This window comes from Corvus kubaryi, unplaced genomic scaffold (assembly GCF_017639235.1).
Source record: "Corvus kubaryi isolate FWS band 111438036 unplaced genomic scaffold, C.kubaryi_AGA036_p1.0 split1-37296, whole genome shotgun sequence".
In the NCBI taxonomy this organism is placed as follows: domain Eukaryota; kingdom Metazoa; phylum Chordata; class Aves; order Passeriformes; family Corvidae; genus Corvus; species Corvus kubaryi.
Window position 1 is genome coordinate 1,472,733 of NW_024582075.1, and position 26,601 is coordinate 1,499,333.

Here is a 26,601-nt window from a genome sequence, read left to right on the forward strand (position 1 = left end):
TGACTGGCAAGCCTGGGGCATTCTTTGATGTACTTCCTACCACGTTTAATAAGGCCAAGCAGTTGCTTCTGATTCTAAGACAAAAGGTTTGTTTATAGCTGAGGTCATGTATTTATGTAATGTGTTGTCTGGGTTTTCTGGATCCATTTGCAAGCACAAAGTAAAATGCACCAAAATTTCTTTACATTTTTCTTCACATTTTTACTTTCTCTAGCCAGCCAGATAAGAGGTACAAGCACTAGCAATCTTGGTTAGCAGGTGCACTCAACATAAAAGCTCACCTCATGACTGACCCTCAGGGTGCCTCTGGGAGCAAAACTCCTTCCCTGCCACTTTTCCCCCTCCCCTATCACACACATCTCTACTGAGGGTGGAGGACTGCTTGTGTTGGCTTGCCTCTGGTGAGACTATTTGGAAAAGTGCAGAGAGCTCTGTGTGGCGTGGTGGTCACACAAGTGACACAGGGCTGCCCTCACTCCCTGGAGCTTCACCCTGCATGTGTTGCCCCACGTGAGCACATCCTCCAGAGCTCTGAAACTGTCTTTGCAATCAAAGGCAGAAGTACTTCTGACAGTTACAGTCTGATAAAACATTTTCATTTTGTGTTGTTGAGTGAATCAAAAACCACTTTACCTGTACTGAACCACTGTTAAGTTCTGCTCCCCACAGTGCCTCGCACATCGGATGTACCTCATCCAGCTTGACTTACTGGGTTCTCCACCATCGATAAAGTGCTGCAGTGTCCCATCTTGGTCATATATCTGGGAGAGACGTCACAAGGTCAAGTAGTTAGAACAAATCATCAGCAATCATTTTCACTGCTTTGCTGGTGTCTCTCTGTGGCTTTTCCAGGACTTTACTGCCATGAATTTTGTCATTTGTAAACTGATACTCTTAGAAACATACATGAAAAAGCAGAAAAGTATTTAGAGGGATGCAATTTTATCATGTTTCTCTTATCAAGCCAATCTTTTCATATTAAAAATATTTGTGGTGTCTCAAAGATGTGACCATGTTTCCCAAAGAATATTTAACCTATTTTGACAAGCTGGTCTTAAATAATGAACTGCCAGATAAACAAGAAAATCTGAATGTAAAGTGTGCATTGAAATGGCTGGGACATCTGAACAAGGGGCAGTAGTAATCCCTAAACAAGTATCCCTTCTTTCACATCTCAGTTGAAGCAAGAGCATATACTTCAGAAACCTCATGTGATATGTTAGGGAGTTGTAGGATTCATAATATGAAAACAAATGAGACTAGAAGGAAAAACGGAGTTGATGATGCCTTTAGGAGCTCCCTTGAGACATATAATTTTTTGAAGTACTAAATGAGAAATCAGTCCTGAGGGAATCATCGTTTTCCTAAACATGACATCTCTGCTAAGGGCACGAGAGCCAGTTATGGTAATTTTAAAAAAAAAGACAGTATTATGTTTCTATTTGGAAGTGGATGCTCTCTCTGAAATCAAGAATAAAGTTGCTCTAGAGGTTCTAAAATGAAAAGATAAATGTTTCATGCACACCTGTCCTACTGACTGTTTTAAAAATGTTATCTAAGTAGGTCTAATCCTAATAAAAGCGTGCTATCTCACAAGTACACAACTACTTTGTCAAATTTCACAAATGCATCTGAACACTTAGGTGCCTGTTTGAAGTAAATCTCATTTTCATGCCTTTTTCCTCTCTATGAACACCATTTGCTTTAATACCCGTATCCCAAAAATGTTACACAATTTGTAATTGTATGAGCTTAAACCAATGTCTTCTTGAAAGTATTAATTTTGCTAACTAAGGAGGATGCACATTACATTGAATTGAACATTTCTAGTATATACAAATAAACAATCTTGAATGTTTATTTCAATATCAAGAGAATAATCTTGAAAATTATGTGGCTATATTCAATACATCCAATTTTTTAAAAGAGTGTTTACCACATTTCACAAAAAAATATACACAGGAATTGAGATCCAGTTTTTTCCTCCACCAGAGGAGAGTGGCAAATTCAGGAACCAGCCTTGCTTTTTTGTTGGCCAAGAGGGACTGTGAGTAATCAGGAGCAATATGCCCATTGCAAGAGGATGAGTGACATAGAAATCAAGTGTCTATTGCAATCCTTATCTTTTGTTCCTGAGTGTCTGTGACAAGCATCAGGTGGAACCTGGCCAAATACTCCTGTGTTGGATAAGCAAGATGCTACCCCAACATGCACTGAGTGAAATAGAGAAATCAGGAGTCCTCAGAAGTAAACAAATACTCCAATATCAGGGATGAGGTTTATTTTTTTATGTATGGTAGCATGTTGATTATCAGCACGGACCTATTCTTATGCAAATATCTTAATGCATGTTGAATATGTGAGCAAAATACGCTAAACAATAAAAATCTATGATGAAATCAGAAAAATTCTACAGGAAATCAGCCTATAAAAAGGAAGAGAAGGAAAAAATAATGACTAACAGTACTTGGCTGGAACCATTTTGGCAGTATCTATGCAAACATTCTCAGCAGTGTTTATTATCTATCCATTTACATGCTGCTTATTCACTTAACAATATATGGCTTAATATGAGGCAAAAACAATTCCCATAAAAGAAGAGCTGATAGCTTCCTAATCCCCAGATGATATGAAACAGGAAAGACAAAGAGGTCTGCCATAATCAGTACTGACACTCATATCTTGACACACAGGGTCTTACTCGGAACTTTGTGTAAATAGACAGTCATTAACTGATATGAAAAATTAAAATCTGTCATGAAAATATAGGACTGTATCTTTCCTGGGCCTTGGTGAATTGGAAGGACTGTTCTAAGTATTTTCAAATACTTTTTTCTCGCAAGTAGTGATGCATCAAGTGACACTATGCCCTCCTTTCCTAGGAGAAATTGCTGACATTCCTGCATAGTCATAATCTATCCAACATCACTCTTAGCCCTGTTCTTACAGGATTGTAAACCCATCTGTAAGGAAGCAGAAGCCCTAAGCTTAGAAGGGAAATAACAATGTCTTGAATCTGTTTATTTGTCAAATTGCACAATACAGGTCAAAATCTGGGAAAAAACAACAAAAACTGGATACACTTATTATTTTTCATGTCACTATCATGCAAGATTTCTTATTTATTTTACAGTTCCATAAATCAGGCAACCATCAAAGATATAACTGCCTGAAGAAATCCTCGTGATGGAGCAAACCACAACCTGCCGTAACAGAAAAAGCAAACCTGTAGCACAAGCTGTGAATCCAGGCACTACAGTAAACTATGGATACACATATTCACCCACATTTCTATTACACATGCATACATCCTTAAACACTCATAGTACCTATTACAGAAAATACTGAAGAAACCTGTGATAAACTGATGTTACTGGAAGTCTTTGACTACCTCACTAGATCATTACATCCATCTACACTGGCATAATTTTTAACACATTGCCAGAGCACCACGGCAAAATAAAATACCATTTCTCCAAGTCCCTGCAGACACAGTATTTATTTTTTCTGTATCTCACATCAGTCACTGATCTAAGTATGGGAAACACAATTAGTTATTTCATTTTTCTACTTTGGCTACAAAGTAGTGTTGGAAGTGTTACCTAAGATTCTTACTGGACCTTTTCCTCTTCTGACACAAGGTACTTGATAACCTTTGGTTTTGCTGAGTTTTAAGGGTTTGGGTTTTGTTGTGGGTTTTTTGTTTATTTGTTTTCTAATGGAATGAACCAGATTTGTGGAAGAGACTGGAATCTGAAAAAAGAGGACTGCACTCACCTCATTTGACATGCATTACAGTCCCCTTAACAGTTGCCATACAGTTAACTATCTTCTTAATAGGTTCTTGAGTGTTTATGGATATTTTACTGGTATGTTGCAGATCAAGAGACTCAGAAAGTGACACGTATTTTTACTCTGTGAATTTCATCCTTTGACTTCAGAATACAACAGAAATGGCTTTATTATCCAAGAAAGTGAGTCCAAAGCATAGTCATCAGAACACAAGTCTTCTCTTTGGTATTTCCTATTCTCTTCCTTGTAAACACCACTTTATTAAATAATTAAGACATAAATAGAGGTCAGGTTCATCTTGTAATGGCATGCAAACATAAATTAGATATGAAGGACTGGAGGTATTACTTGCTGTATTGGTTGCTGATAATTATTTGGAGGACATAGATACAGTTACTTTAATGACAATGATAAGAGCAACATACAATGGCAATAATAATAACGTAACTTTTAAAGCACACTGCATCTCATATAAGTGATGCTCTAAAATCTCTGAACACCCATAACTAAGTAAAATAAACAAGGACCATCTAAGATTTAAGCAGTATTAGAAGACATGGTGGAGTAAAGAGCCTTTTGAGAACCTTCACTTCAGTATTGGTAGAGTCAGTACTGCTCACTTGGATCAATGGGGAAAATCTAATTCCAATGCTAAAGATTATTGCCCCAGTTTCTGGTATAGATGTCGCAAAATTTTAGATTAAAGAAGTTCAAATGTAACAGCACAACTGCAGAGAATGCCAAGTTATGAAACAATTAAAAACAATTTCATGGAAGAGGCAGCAAAACCAAAAATAGTTTGTTGAAGTTCTTTCCTCTCTATCTATTGCTTTCCCTTGTTCTCTTTCCAGGGTCTGATAAAGGATTATGTCTTTAGAAATTCTTCCTGCATTTTATTTTGCCATTTAGTCAGATAAGAAAGATATTAACAGATAATTATTTGACCACTCATTTCAGGCAATCAGAGAATAGATTGATCCTGAAAACAGAATTTTTCTTTGTACATACCATTATCTTCTAAAAGTAGCTATTAGAATATTTGTTTTATGTTGCAAGACATCAAAAGAGATGTGAATAAAACCACAAAATATGCAAGAGTTAGTTCTTACCATAAGTAGAGACTCCTGCATTTTACTATTCGCTGCTATTCTCATTGATACCATGTGCATAAAATCATAGAATTTTCAAATCAGTTACTATGAGTCTTCTCCTCTCAAAAGAAGTTTTACTCTTGACTTCAATGGGAAGAGTCAAGATAGCAAAAGTGTACCCAAAACTACTGGTAATATGGTGAAGAAGTTGTAACCAGACTGACATGTTAGATGGGGTAGCATTCATACAAGCTGTATTCTTTCTATAACAGTGCATGAACCTACAAGCCACAGTTACATTCAAAGTTTCTTTGCTGACTTGGACATCAGAACTGAATAAGCTCTACATTATGTAAATCTCACTATTGTGAGACCTTGCTTTTGATGTAAAAACGCAACAACATCTTCTACAGGTGTCTATCCTAAACAGAAGTTGAAAAAAATGCCAAAAAGGGTAACGGTTATAAGCCTGGCTATATAGCTGACAGTCTGTAAAAGGTGTGCAATTATAGAATCATAGTATTGTTTAGGTTGCAAAGACCTTTAAAATCATCCAACCCTTAACTGGTCATTGCCAAGCCAAGCACTTAATGAAGTCCCTAAGTGCCACAGCTACACTTCTAAATACCTCCAGGGATGGTGACTCTACCACTTCCCTGGACAGCCTGTTCCAGTGCTTGACAACCCTCCCAGTGAAGAATTTTTCCCTAACATCCAAGCTAAATCTCCCCTGGTGCAGTTTGAGGCTGCTTACTCTTCTCCTGTCACTTGTTACTTGGGAGAAAACACCAGCTCCCATGCTGCTACACCCTCCTTTCAGGCAGTTGTACAGAGCATAAGGTCCCCCTGATCCTCCTTTTCTCCAGGTTAAACACTCCCAGCTTCCTCACCTGCTCCTCAGGTACTCCAGACCCTTTCCCAGCTCCATTGCCCTTCTGTGGACACACTCCAGCACATCAATGTCCTTTTTGTAGTGAGAGGTCCAGAACTGGACACAGTTCTGGCCATGTGGCCTCACCAGTGGCAAGCACAGAGGGGCAGTTGCTGCCCTGGTCCTGTCGGCCACACTATTGCTGATACAGGCCAGGATGCCATTGGCCTTCTTGGCCACCTGGGCACAGTTGGCTCATGTTCAGCTGCTGTCAACTAGCACCCCCAGATCGTTTTCCACCAAGGCATCTTTCCAGCCACTCTTCCCCCAACCTGTCCCATCATGTAGGATTGTTGTGACCAAAGTGCAGGACCTGGTGCTTGCCCTTGTTTGACCTCATCCAACTGGCCTCAGCCCATCAATCCAGCCTGTCCAGATCCCTCTGCAGAGCCCTTTAACCCTCCAGTAGATCAACACTCCTGCATAAATTAGTGTAATCTGCAAACTGACAGAAGGTGCACTTGATCCCCTCATCCAGATCATGGATAAAGGTATTGAACAGGCCTGCTCCCCAACACGGAGCTGTGGGCAACAGCACTTGTGACCAGCCGCCAACGGGGTTTGGCACCACTCACCTCTACTCTCTGGACATGGCCAGTTTCAGTTTTTTTACTTGAAGAGCACAAGCCATCAGCATCCAGTTTCTCCAGCAGAATTCTGTGGGAAACGGTGTTAAAGACTTCACTGAAGACCAGACAGACAACATCCACAGCCTTTCCCTCATCCATGAAGTATGTCACACTTTCACAGAAGGAGACCAGGTCGGTCAAGCAGGACCTGCCTTTCTTAAACCCGTGCTGGCTGTGCCCAGTCCTGGTTGTCCGCACTGGCACTCAAGATGATTTGGTCCATGACCTCCCCTGGCACCAAGATCAGGCTTACAGGCTTGTTGTTCCCTGCATCCTTCTTCCTGCCCCTCTTGTAGCTTCATGTCTGCTGGCCTCTGGTCATCAGGAACCTCCCTGATGAGCCATGGCCACTTAAAAATTATTGAAAGTGGTTTAGTGGGCTCTTCCACCACCTCCTCAACACCCTTGTGTCAATCTCATGTGACCCCCCCCATAGACTTGTGCGTGTCTAAATGGAGTAGCAGGTATCTTACCATTTTTCTCTTGATTACAGGGGCTTCATTCTGCTTCCCACACCTATCTTACAACTCAGAGGACTGGTTATTCAGAGAAGAACTGGTCTTACTATTAAAGACTGGGTCAAAGAGGGCATTAAGTTCCTCAGCCTTTTCCTCATCTTTTGTCACTGTTTCCTCACATATCCACCAAAGAGTGGAGATTTTCCTTGGCCCCTCTTAAGTTGCTATGCAATTTATAGAAACCTTTTTTTTTTTTTACAGCAGGTAAGTTCTACTCAGGCTTTGGACCTTCTAATTTTCTCCCTGCATAACCTCATGACATCCTTGCAGTCCCCTGGAGTTGTGTGCCCCTTCCTTCCAAAGATCACAAACTCTCTTCTTTTCCCTCACTTACAGCTAAAGCTCTCTGTTTGACCAGGCTAATTGTCTTCCCCACCAATTCGTCTTTTGGCATATGTGGACGGCCTGCTTCCGCTCCTTTAAGATTTCCTTCTTAAGGCACATCCAGCTTTCCTGGACTTCTTGCCATTTAAGACTGCCTCCCAAGGGACTCTGTTACCCAGTCCCCTAAACAGGCCAAAGTCTGCCCTCTGGAAGTCCAAGATGGCAGTTCTGCTGATCCTCCTCCTTACATCTCCGAGATCTGAAAACTCAATCCTTTCGTGGTCATTGCGCTCAAGATCATGGTCTGACCACCACATAACCCTCAAGTCCTTCTCTGTTCACAAACAATAGGTCCAGCATGGCACGTTCCATAGCTCACTCCCTCACCATCCATGTCAGGAAGTTATCTTCTGCACACTCCAGGATCATCCTGGATTTTTTCCCATCTGCTGTGCTCCATTTCTAACAAACATGGGTAAATTGAAGTCTACCATGAGAACAAGGGATGACAATCATGAGACTTCTCCCAGCTGCTTATAGAATATTTCCCCTGCCTCTTCATCTTGGCTGGATGGTCTGTAACAGACTTCCACCATAATATATGCTGTATTGGCCTTCACCTTTGTTCTTACCCAAAAACACTCAGTCCTGTCACCACCATCATCTTCTTTTAAAGGAAACTGCCGTATCTTCATTTAATTATCTTTTTTTAAATTCACTTTGCGGCATTTTACTCATTCTCTGTAATAAACTAGTAGTGTAAGTAAAGTTGATTACATGTGTGCTTTCATAGATGGGAGAAGAGTGTTCAGTGGCATTACTGGTAGAAGAGAGCTCTACAGCCAACAGAACAAACAGCAGGGAAGTCTACCTCTCCCATAAGGCTGAAGAAATAGCTGCCTCTTTCCTGAAAAGCTCTGAGACTCACACAGATAACTGAACAGTAAAATTCAGTAATTTGACTTGCCCAAGGCAGTGATTGTTAAGCAAAATGCCAATGAACTCTAGAGTTTATTATGACAAGAGTTTATTTGTTAGAGCTTCTAATCGTGTAAAACTGAAAGCAAACTGGGTTGTATACACGACTTGATAACTTACTCATTTAGGTTGGATTTTGTGTGATATACTGGTGCTTAGCTGTCTTTGAAATCAACACTCTGCCAAAGGACCTCATTAGCTAGAATATCTGAAATGTTCAGAAGATTCTGCATGAACTGAAAGAGAAGACTACTAGCAGAATTCCTTGAAAAATATTACATTTAAGGAGCATACTTTAGGCTGAAAATCAAACTACAGCTGGGTTCATATTGATAGCAACAAATGTTCAAAAATGAATGCTTTTAGACTTTAAATGCCTTGATATTAGGAGCTGGCCATCTGCTTCAGGACAGGAGAGCCCTTCCAAATGTGTGTCTTCTCCTTGTTACACACTGAATGAGAAAGGCGTGTAGAAACAATCATGCATTTAACTGTCACTTCTTTCCCACTTCTTTCATTAGCTTGGTGACCAAGGATATTCAGCAAACTTCCTAAGAACCTTTTAGTCTCACTGTATAGAAGAAAAATGAAATATAATGGAGCTCAGAGGAAAACTAAAATGCATGGAAAACACTCCAAATACAGTTTAACTAAAAGGAAAAACTGATGTTGATTTATGACAATAATAATATTTTATAATCACATAATTTGCAAAGACCACATCTCAAACATTGAAATATTTTGTAAATTGCACGCTATCTTTTAGATTACCTATACAGTGAACAGAAAAATTATTCCCAGACAGAATAAAGAAAAGGCCATTCATCACATTTTGATAAATCCAATTTTGATACCTAATAAATATTACTGAATCTGTAATAATCAACTATACACATAAAACTGGTATGCAACAATAGTAGTATACATGTCATCAACTTCATTCTACTATAAGTGGAAATGTTTGGACAGGTTCCCTTTCAATTGCATGGTCATTATTTCAGAAAGACATTAGTTATAAATACTTCTCATACGTTCCACTGTTTCTTGATAAGACTAATTGATTTACTTTACCAGTTAAAATATGCCTTCAGATTATTTATGGACAGATAGCAGAATCAAAAATATAAATATGTTACAGATAACATTCAAGCTGTTGTCTTAGGATGAGATAAGAATACTTTGGTTTATTATTATGTGGAAAATTAAAGCCAGTTACTACAGTCTTTGTATCTATATGAAATAAATCCATGTCAATAACTAGTTACTTGCTTTGAAGTACTTCTATTTTTAAAATAATAATTGATGGTATCTCCTTGCCATGTAGAAAATGCAGCAGTCCATTCAAAGAATGATTTTTCTTTATTGAGACATTTGTATTACATGCCATTTGTTTATACTTAGAAATATCATCAAGTTTTCCAAAGCATTTTGAAGTGCTATAAGCAACTAACAGAATAGAAATCTGAAAAAATGAGCAAGGAGGAAATACCAGGAGGCCTCGCTGGTTAAAGTCAACCCAAAACTTTCGTCCAACTGGATGCAACCCCTCTGTGAAAATGCACAGGAATATATCCTAACAGCCAATGATCTTCTTTGACTGCTCACACAATTCAAAGCAATTTTCTAAAATTAGCCATATCTGATATGGAGTATACATCTTGTAATATGTACTTAATGTTTTTCTCTTTAATCTAGCAGGCATCTTCTAACAAATTTTATAAAAGAGAATACTTGCCAAATAATATTAAAAGCTATTTAATGTTTCTCAAAGGATTATGGCATATGAAACTATAAACATTGGTTTGAACTGTCTGTGCTAGGTGAAAGGCTTCATCTCTCACTTAGACCCCGGTCCAGCAAACACTTATGCACATGTTGTAGCCCCATTGATCTCAACGGGAATACTCGTGTGTGAAATCAAGCATCTGTGTAAGCGGTTGGAGGATTGGGGCCTTATTCCAGAAAGTGTCATGAAAGCAGTGCCCTGCTGATTATGTGGACTTCATAAAATTACTTCTTTTTTAAGTCAAGTCTCAGTGGTTTGTTTTGACATTAGCCCGTGGAGGTCCTGGAAGAGGAAAGAATTTCATGTAACACAACAGTGTTACTCAACACCAGGGCAATGAGAGGAAGACGCAGAGCAGAAAAAACATCACACATGAAGCTGGAAACTTGCACGCATGTAAACAGGTCTGTAAAGGACCAGTGCTTTTGCAGTATCCACTGACATCACAGGGCCTTCCCTGTGTGTAGTTTTGCACTCTCCTGACAGGTCCACTGATAGGACAAAAAAAGCTGTGGTGCTCCAGCCATGAGTCATTCTGCAATGGAGACATTTCTATTTAACATTGTTATTTCCACCCTGCTCACCACACTGTGTTCCTGTGCAGCCCTGGTAGCTGAACACCACATGGAGGCAACAGGTTGAAGTGGTTTTCTCCAGTCTTTTCTGTGTGGGACATGGAGCATGAAGAGAAAAAGTGTGGCCAATCTAGGCTCATAATTCAGAGAGAACATGAAAAAAACCAAACTAAAAAGGAAAGGGTGGTTTAAAAACAGAGAGGGAAATTATCAAAGCTGAAATAACCCGAAAAGAAGACTCTCACACCCATTGACTGGTAAATGCATATCCCAGCAAATACAACAGGGAAGGAGTTACAGATAAGGGCCCAATACTGAAAACTCTCATTCAACTGGAAAGAATCAATGAATTTACTCAGTAATAAAGCTCCTATTATTTTCTGAGCCAGAGAATCAAGACAGTTAGTCTTGCTCCCAGTGCCTCTGAAAACAGAGCGCTGTTTCCTTTGCAAGGTAATGACAGAGCTTTGGCTATTTTCTTGAAAGTTCTCAAAACTGTTAGACATTGAAAGGTGAAATTCAAAAGTGTTTGTTTCATATTTTTTCATTCCTTTACACAACCAAATATTCCAGAAGATTAGGAGTTTTGTTTTGTTTCAGTTTGCACTGCCTGGGGCTTCTCATTCTTTTCTTTACCTTAAGGACTTTAAAAGCTCCAATACCATGTTCCTCTAAGCATTTTAAGAACTAGAATATAAAGATACTTATCTTTTCAAGCACAGAGCACCTAGAGACTGTGAGGGTCTGCAGGTAGGGTGTCAAGAGGATGGAGTCACTCTTCTTGGTGGCACCAAGCAATAAGACAAGAGGCAATGGTCAGAAACTAATGCACAGGAAGTTCTACCTGAATACAAGGAAAAACTTTACAGTGAGAGTGACTGACCATTAGCGCAGACAGCCCCAAAAAATTGCAGAGTCTCCTTCTCTGGAGATATTCAAAAGTTGTCTAAACACAAGCCAGGAGACAGGCAATTATCCAGCATGCTCTAGGAAACCCTCCCTGTTCAGAGAGGTTGGACTACGCGACTCCAATGGTCCCATCCAACCTTATATATTCTCTGATTCTGTAGAGACATTCTCAATCCTGTAGCAGAACTGGCAAGAAATCCTTTAGCAAGTTAGACTTAAAACAGCCACTGAAGTCAATGGGATTCACGTTTTAACTTAGTTGGACCATTATGGGCCATACACACCTGTCTATTTATTAAGCAGGTAAAAGATTACATAATTCACTCTAATTTTCTAACCAACACTACTTGCTTTGAGACAAGGAATTCTTCAATTTTCTTTGCATGTAGCATAAGTGGCTATGGTCTCATTTAAGTAGGGCACTTCAGGGAGCTGTGGAACCACAAGGTTGGAAGAAATCTCTGAAAATCACCTCATCAGCTCAGAAGATGGGGATGACTTCTACCACCTTCATTTTGAAATTCCTGACTCGTTGGTCTTGGGCATTCTATGAAAACAAGAAACCTGAAAAAAGATCTCAACCATAATTCAGAAACACGCTTCATGTGAAAAAACCCTCTGAAAAGAAAGCCTGTCCACAAGTAGCCTTACATTCAAGAAATGTCAAGAACATTGCTTCGTTCTGCTGCCTAATATATTGGTTGTGATCCACTCATAAGTGTTCGTTACTGGGCTAAGGCAATAGCAGTTATATTCAGGTGTGTAAACTTAAGTTCCCACTAGTGTTTCTTGTGGGTTCAAGTAGCCCACTAAAGCACCAGTGACTGCCCCAGGAGACAGGCAATTATCCTTAAGTTCTGAGCATTACTTGTCAGCCCTGTCAGTATGTCTTAGATACTTTCCAGGATTTAAAATGCCACTAAACACCTCCATTCAGACACTTGAATTGCTCTGCAGATGCCTGGGTTTAGCTCCTGCCCTGAAAATGGTTTGTCACATGGCTTACAGTAAGTACTTAGAGTCTGTGTCTTGATCCTGTGGCTGTAGAAAACAGGGATTTTGCTTACATTTTCTGTGCACTATTTGCTTATCTTCACTCTGAGTTTGTAAGTAAATATGGATAGGGACTGTGTTTACAATGTATGTGTAGAACATCTATCAGAGCAGAGCACCCATTTACTACTACAATACAGACTCCACAGATAATTCTTTCAATCCTTTTCTAAACTTCTCATTAAGGCTTACCATAAATGAAGAATTTCAGTAAAAATTACATACCTTAGAAAATATACTTAATTCCTTTGTGAGTTTTAAATAATGAGGCACAGTGATATTTTTAGTTTGGAATATTTTGGAATGTCTGGAATGTCAAGTTCCCCAGATGATGATTAAAAGGTCAAGTAATAAAGTATATGATAAACTGTGCCTGAGATTCCTCATAAAACAAATGAGTAATGGCTGGACAAACTCTGTTGCCATGTTTTCATATCAAAAAATTCCTACAGTCTATTATTCCTTCAAATTTGTTAAATTATAGGATTGTCAGAAAAACAGCACAGGAATGGCTAGTTTGCAGCTTCTTTGGGGCTGAAGTCAGAGTCAAGAAGCAAATGAAGGAGTGCAGTAAGGAGTAGTGCTGATGTTGTTAGTGGACGTCATAGTGGAGAATGTGAAAAAGGTTTTTTTCTTTCCAGAGTGCAAGTCTGGTGTTGGTAAGTATCATGCTAAGTTTCTTTAGAAGTGTGTTTGTTTCCGTGAGGATTATAACATCAGATTGGAACATTGCTTGAGACACAATCACAGGAGCCCTCCAGGCCTGTCAAGCATTTTGCATATTTCACTTATCTCTGAGGGTGGCAGGGGCCATCAATACAAAGTGGACCATCAATCAATATGGGGTCTTCTTCAGACATTGCCTGCCAGCTGATCAGAGGAAGACTTTAGGGAATCAGCTTTCCATTATCAGGATTTGGTCTGTGATCAGAGCAAGCCACTAAACCTTTTACTTTTCACTTGGCAAAAACATACACACTGGAAAAAAGTCCTGACAGTTCATTCATTTTGCTCCATCACTGGAGCCAGATGATGTTTGACTGGGGAGACCCACCCTCTTTGATGTTGTACTCTTTTGAGGGTGCCCTGCTGTGAAAAAAATTTTCTCCTTCCAAATTAAAGAGAAATATTTCTGTGTCCAGCTGTTAAATGTGACATTTGCCATTTTTCAGTGCACTGGCTTTGTGCCATCTTGCAGGCTGTGTTTCAAGCCTATCTTTTTCCTTTCTCCTTCTCAGCAGCAATATCCACAATGTGTTAGTGTCTCCAACTTCTACATACATCAATACCAAAAGGGAGAATACAAGTAATAGTGCATTTCTCTGAACTACAGCAGCAATATTTCTGTCTCTTCTGATTTTTTTTAATTAAAGCAAGCAATCCTTCATGCAATGAAGGATAAAACCCTTAAATATGATCTATGAAAAGCCGACTTCAGTTTAATTCTGATTGCAGTAGGCAAACCATGCTGAAGCAAAGCCTTAGTAGAAAACAGTTACTGGTTAAATGAGTGTGCATATTACTAAAACTTGTTTCATGTCCACATCAAAAAAATGGCATCCATTCAGCAGCCCTAGATCTGTTTAAATTAAGACAAACTTCTCATGAAATGTTGAATAAATATTTAGGTTTATGTAATCAAGAAAATCTGTATCTTCTTGTATTTATTAAGTGTAATTTTTAGAGTTACAAAAACCACTGTCACAAACTGTGTATACAGTAAATAAAGGGTGAACTTATCATTACAACATTTTGCCTATCCATTGAGGTGGATGAAATGCAACAGGTTCCAACTATTCTTCACAATCCTTTTCATTTCCATTTGCTAATACAGAAGAGGATCAATGTCTGATGGAGTTTGGCAAGGTCATTATTATAAACCTATGTTCTGTAATTAATCTCAGACTATGACCAGAAAATCTGAATAACTGCTCATGTACTCATCACATCTTCATGCTCTGAAAATTGAAACCTGTCTGAGAACCTCAGCAGATGAGAATGGAAACACTTAATTTGGAAAATTACATGAATGATAAGAAAAAAAAAGCACTTCCCCTTTAGGTATTAATTCACTTTGTAGATCCATGCCAAGAAAGAGTATATTCAGTTAGATTTGATCTAGAAATAAACAGTAAAAATGCTCTTAATCTGGACTACAAGTAACTCATGGACACAGATTTTTAAATTTTAGAATGATACAGGTTTACAAATAAATATAAATTATCCTCTTTCCAAAAGGCTAGCAGAGAGCCAAACTACATTCTGCAGGGGTGCAGGCAGCTCTCAAAAGCTCTCTGGTATCTAACAAAGGCAGTACTGGGACCGGAGAAGTCCAAGCAGCACAGAGATGCTGGCTGTGATGGTGTTGGCAATTCAACAGCACGCATGCTTACTTGTTCCTGGAAAGAATCCATCACTGCCACTCCTAAAATTGCAAGCAGCACATATATATGCTATATAAATGGGGCATTTGGATCTCCACATTCTGCTGGTTCCATGACTCTGGTTCCAAAGGGATGACCTTCTCATAAGAGTATAATTTATGCTGCTATGGTCCTCCTCTGTCTTTATTTCTAAATAGATTAAGAAATAATTTTTTTACTGATAATTCTAACTTTCTCTTATTTAGATAACCAATGCTATTCAAAATTTTCTTTACTTGCCTCTAGTCTTCCATCAGCCACTGTTTCATCATGTTCGTTTTTTCTGTCCCTCAATCTATCAGGTGGCAGAAAAACACCCAAGAATACCTCATTAGAGTGAAAATGAAGGACTGATTCCAAAGAATTTTGTTGGTCTTTTTCTCTATTCTGCATTATTCTCTTTCACCTTTAAGACTATATGCCTTACCTTTATCTTTCCAGCTTTTCTCAACTCTCCTCTCTGTGCCAAAATAATTTTGTCTAAAAAGGCAATTTTTTTTGTCCCAAACATGTATAAGTGAAAATGTATAGACGGCTTATGTAGGCCAACACAGATGAAGCAGGTCTATTTCAGAAACAGTAGAGTAGTTCAAGCAGCAATTCTGCTGGCCTCAAATGACCACTTTTTTACAAAGAAACTCTAGACAGATGAAATAATTTGAAAACAATAGAACCAGTGATTATAATCCATCTTGAATCTTTTAACAGTAAAGTGATTTCTGCAAAGCAAGTTCTTTTTTTTCTCAGACTAAATTAAAAAAATTAAAATAAACCAATTATTTTGATGACTTTCCCACCATCCTCAAAATTTAATACAAAGGAGAAATTAATCATTTTTTAGTAAGTCTGCATGTAAAATTCTTTTGCTGGATGTATTCAAAACCTCACAATGGTTGTAAAGCAAGAACAATAACAAAATTCTTTGGAGCAAGAGTTTTTGTTTTGTTTTTTCTTTAATTCATATTATTTCAAGATTTTATGAACCAAAATATAATGTTTCATTGTAAGCTTACTGTACCTTAAAAATTAAAGAATTTTGAACTGAGAAATACATTTTCTGTTTAGAAAATGTAAGAACTTCATATTTAGGTCATTTTGAACTACTTTTCAAGTATTTTTCAAATTTTCAGATATTTTTCCCTAAGTTTTATTCATGTGAAATTTCCATTTCCAAACTGACATTTTTTCACAAACAGTTTTATTTTCTGAGCATTAACTTGGGAACAAAAAATTGTTTCCTTGGGAAACTCCAACAATTTGTAATCGGTTATCTGTTGTACCCCAGTTAAAGACACACATAAAAACAGTCATGGCACCTAAGAGCTTGCAATCTAAAAGACACAGATAAGGACAAATGAATTGAGAGACCCAGAAAATGTGATGAAAACATAACCTTTCTGCACTCTCTTCCTGTATCTTCTCCCTCATGCACAGTCACAAAAATTCTCTGCTTAATTATAAAAAGAATAATAGGGAGTACGACTTCACAGTTTTCCCGAGTTAAGCAGGAACTGTCATCCCTCCCTTCAGAGAGAAAAGCTGTGGTTTCCCAGTGGGGTACAGATCTCTACCAGCTCCCTCTGTTTTATGGGGAGAATAAACCCTGAATGTATCTGCAGGCAGCTTAAAAATCCGAGCCCTTTCTTGGCCAGCAGGTACCCCCTGACTGCCAGCACATAGGAAAATAGGCAGTGTAAGTCAGATATATATTATTCCATACATTTGAGGGCAAAGAGGAGACATACTAAAGAAAGGGCAGAGAAACAATGTAGAAGACAACTATTTTTGCAAGGGGTTCCTCAAGAACCCCTTGCTGATAGTAAGCAAATGACTCCTTGTTCAGCTTCTTTCTAATGCCTCACAGACTGCATACTTACTGTACATGGTTGACTTTCCTAATTGGTTTGACCACTATATTTGAAGGTGAGAGAATATTAAAAATAACTGTAAGCCAACTCTTAGCAATACATTGAGATTAACTGTTTTGAAAGAATTTGATGAAGCTGTAATAAAAATCAATTTATCCACAGAAAGAAGCAATTCTTGTTCTCAAATGGCAGATTTACGATTTCATGCAAGCATGAATATCCTAGAGCTCACCCTTTTTAATAAGGAGTCTTTTAAAAGACATAAAATATTTGTCCTAATGAAGTAATGGTTTCCTAAGGTTTTGCTTCTTTTCTGTACTGCCTACAGTTTTATGTCTTTGTTGAAATGTGTCACTCCTTAAATTATGATGTTTTCCTAAGTCTACTATACTCTTTTTCTAACCCACACTAAGAAAGCACAATTGTCAGACATTATGTTTAGAGGGCGAACTGACCTCCAACATATTGTGGATAACGTAAATTTAATATTTTATAGTTATTCTGAAAACCTTCCTAAAATTCAAAATCCTTGGTTCCTTAGTATCTTTAACTCACTCCACCTAACAACAGTAAACTAAAGAGGCCAATATTTTCTGCAAAAAAATCAAAGTAAAAGGTGAGAAGGAAGGATGAAAAAGTACTTTAACTTTTAGGGAGTCACTGCTATTGCAGAATCACGGCCAACTTTAGATAAGACACTGTACTGGGACAGCCCAAAGAGCTGCTGCAATCCCAGGACTGTCATCTTAGCCTGTTCAAATTTGTCTAAAACTTCTCCAAGAAACTGGGAGTACAGGATGAGTGAGACAGGAGAGGTTAATGCACTGTGATTCTAGCCTCTCTGCTGACTCATTCCATCAAAAAATACTGGGGTTCATCCAAGAGAATATGATAGTATGTCACTGTGGTAGATTTTACTTCTTTCTCTCAAACGCTTTTCATTCTCCCGTAGAGAGCAGAGAAGGTTCTGAGTTACTCCAGGCTTCAAAGGAAAGACATTTATTTTGTCCAGATAAGTAAATTGTCTAGTAATCCCATGTGGCATCTGGATAGGAAATATATTATGCTTACTAGAAAATTGAGCAAATCCTTGGAATCAAGGATGAATAAACAAACTGACTGTGAGGAAAAGACACTTACCAGAGTCTTAATAACGAGGTACATTCAGGAGCATTCCATACTTTAAAGGGTAGTTGTGCAGTGAGCACAACTAATGAAGCCTGGTTTTAGTACAGATGTGTGTCTTTTGTCCCCAAAAGCTTCACTGCTCTAATAAGCTCCACTTTGACAGTGACTCCAGTGTATGACACTGATATGTAAATACTTTTCAGTTATTTTCCACTTAGTACTGCTGATATCACTGGAAGCTCAGCACACAGATCAACATGTACAGTGAAGCCTGTCACTGTGGGTGCAGCAGGAGTAGGGTCCTGGGACACCGTGTCTTGAAGTGTGTAAGTAGAGACAGGTAAAGTGGTGACCAAAATTGCTCATACCCAGTAGCTTTTGCTCAGTGAGATATAGATGGGGTCACTGAGCTTTGCTGATCCCCAAAGGTTTTTTTTCCTTGAAGGCATCCCAAAAACCTGTAACTTCTTCTAGAAGTCACCTTGTTAAATGTGAAGTAGCAAGAAGGTGAAATCTGGAACCATGCAGAAAAGTCATGGTGCACAGTTTGCACAGGCTCAACAAATCTCATGTGTTTTACAAATTGTGCAGGCAACAGGTCCAAATTGCAGCTGTTTTTTTCCCAAATCTCTGGAAATTTAAGCTGCTGCATATTTGGAAAAGTACAGTTGCCATGACAATACCAAGAAGAGTGTGCCTTGTACACTTTTTATATTTAACTTCACTATATATACAGGATATCCTGTATTATACAAACTGTCTGGCAGTTCAAAAAGACAAAAACTAAATTTCCTGTTTTCTTCTTTTTTTTTGTACTTTTTCCGCATTTCAGGAGATATACCTTCTTACCTATGACATCAAATACAGTGAAAATGCAGAAGGGATTACTGTATTCCTACTACTGACTGTTCTGACTGTTAATTAAATCCATTTCAATCACTACAGGTAAATCATTAGCAATAACACAATTCAATTGAAGATACTTTCCATATTCATCAGATTTAAATTTCACATTTTGTGACATTTTCACAATCTAAAATACGTTTTATCTATAAGTGTTCAAAAACAACAGTCATCAAAACAAACATTCAGATTCTAACAGAGTTTTTAACATTGTAAATATGATCTGAATCAGACCCAAAATTGTACTAATATGAGCAGCTCTTTACAAAAAATTGCATGGAAGTTCTACAAACAGTGTCAAAAGGCATCATGCTCCATAACGCAGAGCGTCTGTGTTTTGATTTTTTAATTAGAGTGTAAATCCTCTCAAAGGCAGCACAATAATAACCAGCAGGAGCAGATAGCTAGCATATTTTTAAATTATGGTGGTGATGGGAGAAAAAGACCAGGAAGACCTTACAGCACTTATAACAAATGATTGGAGCACTTTTCACCTGTAATATTACAAAGATATGTGTTGCAATTCCCATTTTACACCTGATGTAAACCATGCCATTAACTTTGCAATTCTGCTTAAACAGTCTGTCAGCTTTAATGTTACATCTACATATACTGTTCACATAAATGAGAAAAAAATCCAAATCTCATCACATATGTTATTCGTATACTGAATACAGAGAGTTCTGAGATTTGTATTGATTTAATATCCTTGAGAGAAAAAATAAACAGGACTCGAAAGATCCATCATGATGCAATTATCCAAAGTTTTCCTTTTAAAGTGCATCTCTGCTTGGTTCCTGACAAAATAATGTTAACTGTAAATTTGCAAATGTCTCAATTATAAAACTGCACAGATCTGAAGGATAAAGGTCAAAGCTCAACTGTTTTATAAATATATTTTAAACATGGCATTAATATAAAAATCCCATATCATACAACCAAAACAATTTAATATAACTTGCTATGGCAATAACCAGGTCATTTTTCAAAAAAAATAGATAAACTCCATCATGTAATTTTGAACTTCTTCTGACCTTCTGATGGCTACAATTGGGAACAAATGTTATCCAATAAATACATTGAAAGCCTTTTATTTGCAAAACATAGGACACTTAATTTAAGCAGCCTTTGTTTTAGTAGATATGTTAGATGCATTGCATAGGAAAAGATACAAATCTTTCATATATATCAATTATAATCACAGATTAAAAATCTTACTGATTTAGAGCATGCAATCAAAGCAACTGGGACTGGGACTGGTACAGACAAGTAAATTAGTTACCTAGGTCATGACAGCAGGGGATGTACTTACAGCTACTTACTGTGCTTTACTGAGAGTTTGGTATCCTGTGGTAAGCTAATTTTTTCTGAAATTACATGGTTTATAAGACCGAAATAATTACCCCGATTAAAATTATTTGCCTTGTATCTGCCCAGAGGCGCAGAAACATCTTTGGATGCAATGCAACATGTTTCTGAGTGAATTTGCCATAGGCGAACCTGATAATAAATATTGGGGCACTATTGGTGATTTCCTTTGCCCAAATGCAGGGTGAAATGAAGCTTGTTACTCACTTGAGGATAGGATTCACTTCACACAGCAGTAACCAGCTATGGGGTGGGGTTAAGTATGTAACCTCACCCTATTGCCCAATGTCCTTGTAGAGACAACTGAGAGAAACAGGCAACATCAGAGGGCAACGCATCATTATCAAGGTCATCTCCCTTAGACCAGGTACTTACTGATACTGAATGTTACTGGCTGATGCTCCAACCACAACCTGCTACAAATTGCCACACCCTAGACGTGGACCCTAGTCTCTTACCGAGCCTAGTACTCAGAGAATTCAGTCATTTTTTGTACTGTTTTCATACTAGTAACTTTCTCATGCACTTGAAGAAAAGGGTATAAACAACTTTTATCGTCTTAACATTGAAGTGTGACTATTGTAGTATATTTTTTACTAGGGGAAAAAAAACCTTCTCTATATAAATGCATTTATTAGTAAATATATAGAATCATACCAGTCTTGAAACACTTAGACACCATTATGACTATGAAAGCATGTTGTCAACCCATCAGGAGCTTGAGATTTTTTAAATTTGTTTTCAGTGTTCTTTCCAAAATATACTTCTCCCTTTTTTCTTTTTTTTTCTTCTTTTTTTTTTTTTTTATTGAGTACACAACAACAACAGCAGTTTTTAAGAGAGCTCTGGTTTCTAAGGCTGCTGAAAGCTGCTTCCCTAAAATGACCTTTCCTACCCAGTAAATGATTACAGCAGGGCAAAAGGAAAAACAGCAAAATGAAAAAAACCACATTTTTTTGTCATACTGCTCACAAAACTACTGTGTTGGTGAAGCTTTTCAGACACATGCTCAAAAGTAAAAACAAACAAACAAACAAATAAATAAATAAATAAAAGTGTTCCCCTTCCACTCAATTTTAATTTCAAGACTTGACAGGCTGGGATGTCTCAAGTCATCCTATGGAAGCATTGAGATAGTATGTGGTGGCAAGAATATGAGAATGTCTGGAGCATGACAAGAATGGGATAACACTGCTTGAACTGCAGCAAAATCTTGATGTAACAAATGACAGCATAAAATAGTAAAGCCTCGTGAGTCTAACTATTTCAGCCTTTTCAAATGAAAAAGTCTTTACTTAAGACGAGAGGCTCTAATTCCTCTACTGGGAGAAGGGCCAAGGGAAGACATAGTTTCCACATGGAAGATGCAGTGGCTCCAAAGAGTCCATCACTCCATGTCAGAACCGGGTTGAACTAGGAGGGCAGGTGGGATTCTAGTAAAGCAGCTGTGGCTCCCCTTGCTGACCTTTTCTCTCCAATAACACCATGCCAGATCACCCAGCAGGCCCTGTGTAAACACAGCCTTGTCCCGTGGTACACATGACCATCTTCTGAGCTCTCCAAAGGCAGAGGTCTTTGCAGGTCTTTTTCTTAGCAGTGCAGAAATCATTGCTGTCAAAATCAGGTCTTTGGGATGCAAACCATAATCAATCTCGTACAAAACAAAGCACCAACTCAGCCTTCCAGCAAAGTCTAATTAAAAGACTTAATCAAAGAGAAAATCATCCTGGTGCTTGCATAAGTATAAACTAACAGGAACTGAACTACAAGAGACAGTACAGCGTATCTACACAGGCAGTCAGAAAAACGATTGTGTGAAACTATGTAACAGTGTCATCTAGTGACTCTTGCCATAATGTTATTACCCAGACAGTGCAAAGAGCTGCAGGAAAGGCCAATTTTTACCCTGCTGAAGTGAGCTGTGCCCATACTCTCTACTGACACTTGGCATTCAGCTATGACAAGACTTCACAAGCAAACCGAGAGCATGCACACACAAATATGACATTTGCAAACAATTGTCTGGTTAGTGCACAGATATCCTTAACTCTGTGTGTGGAAATCCTAGTGGAATGCCAATGCTAGGAATGGTATAGGTCCTGTCTTGTGTCAGGGAAAGCATCTGTCATGATGGTGCTGAAATACGGCCCATGATTTTACCACCTAGTGAGACTCCTTTGAACTCAGTCCTTTATGTAATCTGCAGGGCACTTTGTAAGGTCCTGCAGACCACCAGTGAGCCATGGACAGCAGTTTAGTAGCCTGTGGTGAAAGCAGTCACAGCTACGAGCAAGCAATTTGGTTGTCTTCTTTTTCCTTTTTAACATCTGACCCTAACACCAAGGACTACCCTGGGAGTGTTCACAGGCAGGCCGGGTGGGGCTTTTGACCAGCCTGGTCTAGTGGGAGGTGTGCCTGCCTATGGCAGAGGGGTTGGAACCAGAGGGTCTTTAAGGTCCCTCAAGAACCAAACCATCCTATGATTATGTCTCAATAACCAGTGACTAAATCCCGTCCTTATTTCTAAGCACATTCACTGAATGTGAACTAATCTGCCCGTAAGGCTCGTGAGAGCCCTTTAGCATGACACTAGAGTGTTGTTTCTTTGGTTCTTCCTTTTTTCATTCTTCTTGCCTGTAAGACTGCTTCCCACACAAGCAACCACATAACAAAGACCATTAATAAAAATGAAAAAGCTTAACTAATATATTGGATTCCTTCCTTTTTAGAGTTATGAAGTTCTTCACAAAGTGCAATACTTGCCAAAGAATACAGTTAAAGGCATGAGCATTTTGTTATATTTCCATCATAATTAATTAAACTGTCAGAAACACTGTCCAAAGAGCATTCACTCTGACAAACTTGGAAAATCTGGAAAATGTAATGCAAGTGTGACGCTTGTCTATAATTCATGCTCCAGTTTACAGGGGTGTTAACTGCAGTGCAACTTTTATTACCTGTTTGTAAATAAAAATAAAATAGAGTAAAATGCAGTTTAAGTGAATTGGATTTTTTTTCAGAGACTTTAATTTTCAAATCATATTCACCTCCTTCCTTTGCTTTACACTGTACTGCTTAGTGCTTTAAATGATATACATCAAAACTTAATGTAACATTCAAGAAAATTAAGAAGAAGTTTTGTCATTGGTTTAATAATTATTTTTTCTGATTCTGCTGTAAGCTTAATATGTGAAATTAAATTCAACACACAAAAAAAATTTAAAAAAGGGTTGTCATCTGTGTTCAGATTTTCTTACTTGAAGTTTGTACTTACCATGCAGCTGAAGCATCTAGGGCATCATAATAATAGCTCAGAGCAACAGGCAAATTGGGACACCTTTTTTCTTCTTAGGGCATTTAAATCTTCTGTTTGGTTTAATCACCAAGTTCTGCTCAGAGCCCTGATCACTAATTCGGGTGCTTTCAGATCTCAAGCCTTGCTAACCTGTGAATGCCGCTTAATGTGTCACACCCAGGCACCCTGAAAGGATGTATCCAGGCTAGCAATGCTGAAAACTCACCTATACTGTGCCATGCAGGTGAAATAGCTCATTTAGTAATAACTCAGCTCAACACCACACTGTAGAAAGTAGATATAACCCTAGTGACCAAAGGGCACTAACATCTGATGACCATGCATGTGGTTTTGGTGATACCAGCTCATCTCTCTCTGTGGAAGCGTCTGTATACAGCAACCTCACAACTAGTTCTAAATTCATTGCTGGCAATCCAAGAGAGAATAAATTTAAAACAAAACATGGGATGGGGGAAAGACAGAGGAAGATGTTTCCAGTAATGCTTTTAGAGCAAGGTTAAGGCAAATTGAAGGAATAAGGAGGAAAAAAGAAGGTTCCAGATATGTGAAGGAGTTTCTTGGCTTTCATTTTGAAACAAAGTTATAAGCACTTGGCTTTGCCAGAAAAGTCTCAGAAATCTATACCACAAAAGAAGAAAAGGAAAAAACCTAGCAGTATTTCAGCTCAAAAAAGTCCTGAACCTCCTTTCTGTGCTATGAATAAAAGAACAGTCTGCTCTGCTTCCTTTCTCAGACCTGATCCAAGGGGCAGCTTACTGAGGGACCCCAGGGCCCTGGAATAAGCTGCCATCAAAGCCGAACTGGCACAGCCTGTTGCCTTTAGGAAATCTCAAGATATCACAAGCTGTTCTCAGGTCCCTCTTCTCAAGGGGAACAGGAGGGCCAACACTACCACTTCCTTAGTGCAGCATCTCAGTGCAGCTCATGTCCAGCTGTGACCTGGTGTTTCTCATCCACAACATTGCTGACCCCTCCTTTCTCACAGTGCCTAGATCTATTTCTTCATTCCTTCCCCTCCTCCTCCCTTTATCCACCTCTTCTTTCTTTTTCACCTTCACACCATCTTCTTTCTCAGACTTTTCATCTCACCTCCACTCTGCATTCCAAATACATATTATATATATATATACACACATACATATATACATGTATGTATGTATTTCAGCACTCCTTTCTGAAACAGTGAAGCATTTGGATGCCTCAACAATTTGGCAACTTGCACACAACAAACCCAAGAAAACAGGGTATTTTTTGTTGCCTTGAAACTCATCTTCTTTATCTGCCCTCTTCCATTATTTCCTTTAGGGCACCAAAATGACCATGAGCTAGATTTATGCTGGGACATGAATTATATATTTATCAGGCAGGTGACCCCAAGGTGCTGAAAAAAGCAAGCATTAAAAAGGTAAGATGGAAAGAGATTCTTCTATAGTAAGTTGCCTTAGCTCTTAGCCCACTTTATTGGAATAAAATGTAATAACAGCGCAATGAAGTTGAGAGAATGCTCTGGAATTCTTCAGCAAATGAATTTCGGGTCTAATTTCACACAGGTAACACCCTCAATATAGCAACACTTGGAATAAGCAAGGCATATCTGTGAGAACCACTAGACTGAAATGACTGAATTTTAGACAGTACTTTTTCTTTGTAACTGCAAGGAAAAATCAAACACATATGAATGATGTTCAAAGAAATAAAGCTAAATTTATAAAGCTAATTCTGACTTAGAATATATACAGCAAAATAGTGCAAGGTTTTGTATGTACTGCTGTATAGACTCATTAGTTAAAAAAATATATTTAATAAGTGGCAAGCCCAAATGAAAAATTTTATGTGGTACTGAATACCCACCCAAGTAGCTAAATCAATTCCTTTCTGTTTAATTTTGCTATTTGTTTTTCTATCTGAGCTGCCAATTTTCTAACATATTAGGGAAGAAGTAGGAAAGTCTTTTTGATTGATAACAAGTTCAGATTTTTGTGTCAGATCAGTAGAGATTTTTTTTTTCAAAGTAAGAATTTCGTATGTTGCTTTTACATTCTTAGACAATTATTCTACAAAAATTATTTAAATGCTCTTTTTTTAGCTGCTTTGACAAGAACACCAAAACAGTTCACATCACCCTTGACCTGCAGGGTGTACATCATCTTGTCAACATATAAACAAACACATGATGGGCTGTATTTTAATAGATTCTGTAAATATCAAGATCCAATTCATCAAAAGGTTTGCCAAAGTGACAGCTGTGGGGGTTGCAGTATACGGTTGCATGTCCATTCAGTGTTCTTGCAATAGGATCACTGCAACAAAACTCAGAGCTACTGTTGCTATTTCTTCCACTTTTATTTTTTTTCTGGAGCTCTGGGTTAAGCTGCAGTCTGTATATGCCACTTCATGTATAAGAGAAATATGCAGAGCTCCAGGCAGAGCTACAGGGACAGCTTTTACAATAATCCCTCTCCTCTCTCCCCTTCTTTATCAGACAATTCCTCTGATGTGCTGCACTCTGTCATAAAAGGAGGCTGAGAGGAATTTATAAGCACAGAAACTCTTACTTGGGAGAGGAGCAGAGCTCAGTTTTGATAAGGATTACACAGACACAGTAACTTTTCTTGGTTGGCTTCATAGCTTTATGAATTTCAAAGCTAGAAGAAACTGTAAGATCATCTGCTCCAGACTATACTTCATGGGCCATTGACTTCTGCACAGAAAAAGACACAGAAGAAAGGGAGAGGACCAGTACACGCTTGAGGACTGAGTGACATGAGTACCTGATACCCCTATAATGCCAGGGAATTTTAAGGGAGTTAATGCTCTGAGGCCCAGAGAAAGCCAGGACAGCCACACCTGAAGCTGTAGAGATTGTGACTGCAAGGACACTGTCAGTCAGCCTAGGGCACAAATGTACTGGCTGTGAAATGGAAGACTAACACCTCACACCCCTGCCCCTGATCCTGATGCCATGGTGATTTTTTGACTTTTCTTTTATACCCCTGTTATACCTTTTTT

General features: G+C 38.4%; 1 protein-coding gene across 1 annotated transcript in view; it reads right to left on the reverse strand.

Moving 5' to 3' along the window:
- Positions 1 to 26,601, reverse strand: part of PRDM6 (PR/SET domain 6) — a 77,468-nt gene that overhangs the window by 27,237 nt on the left and 23,630 nt on the right. The window contains exon 4 of the mRNA XM_042013096.1: positions 634 to 761. Coding sequence (XP_041869030.1) covers positions 634 to 761 — 128 coding nt within the window. The remainder of the gene's footprint in view (positions 1 to 633; positions 762 to 26,601) is intronic.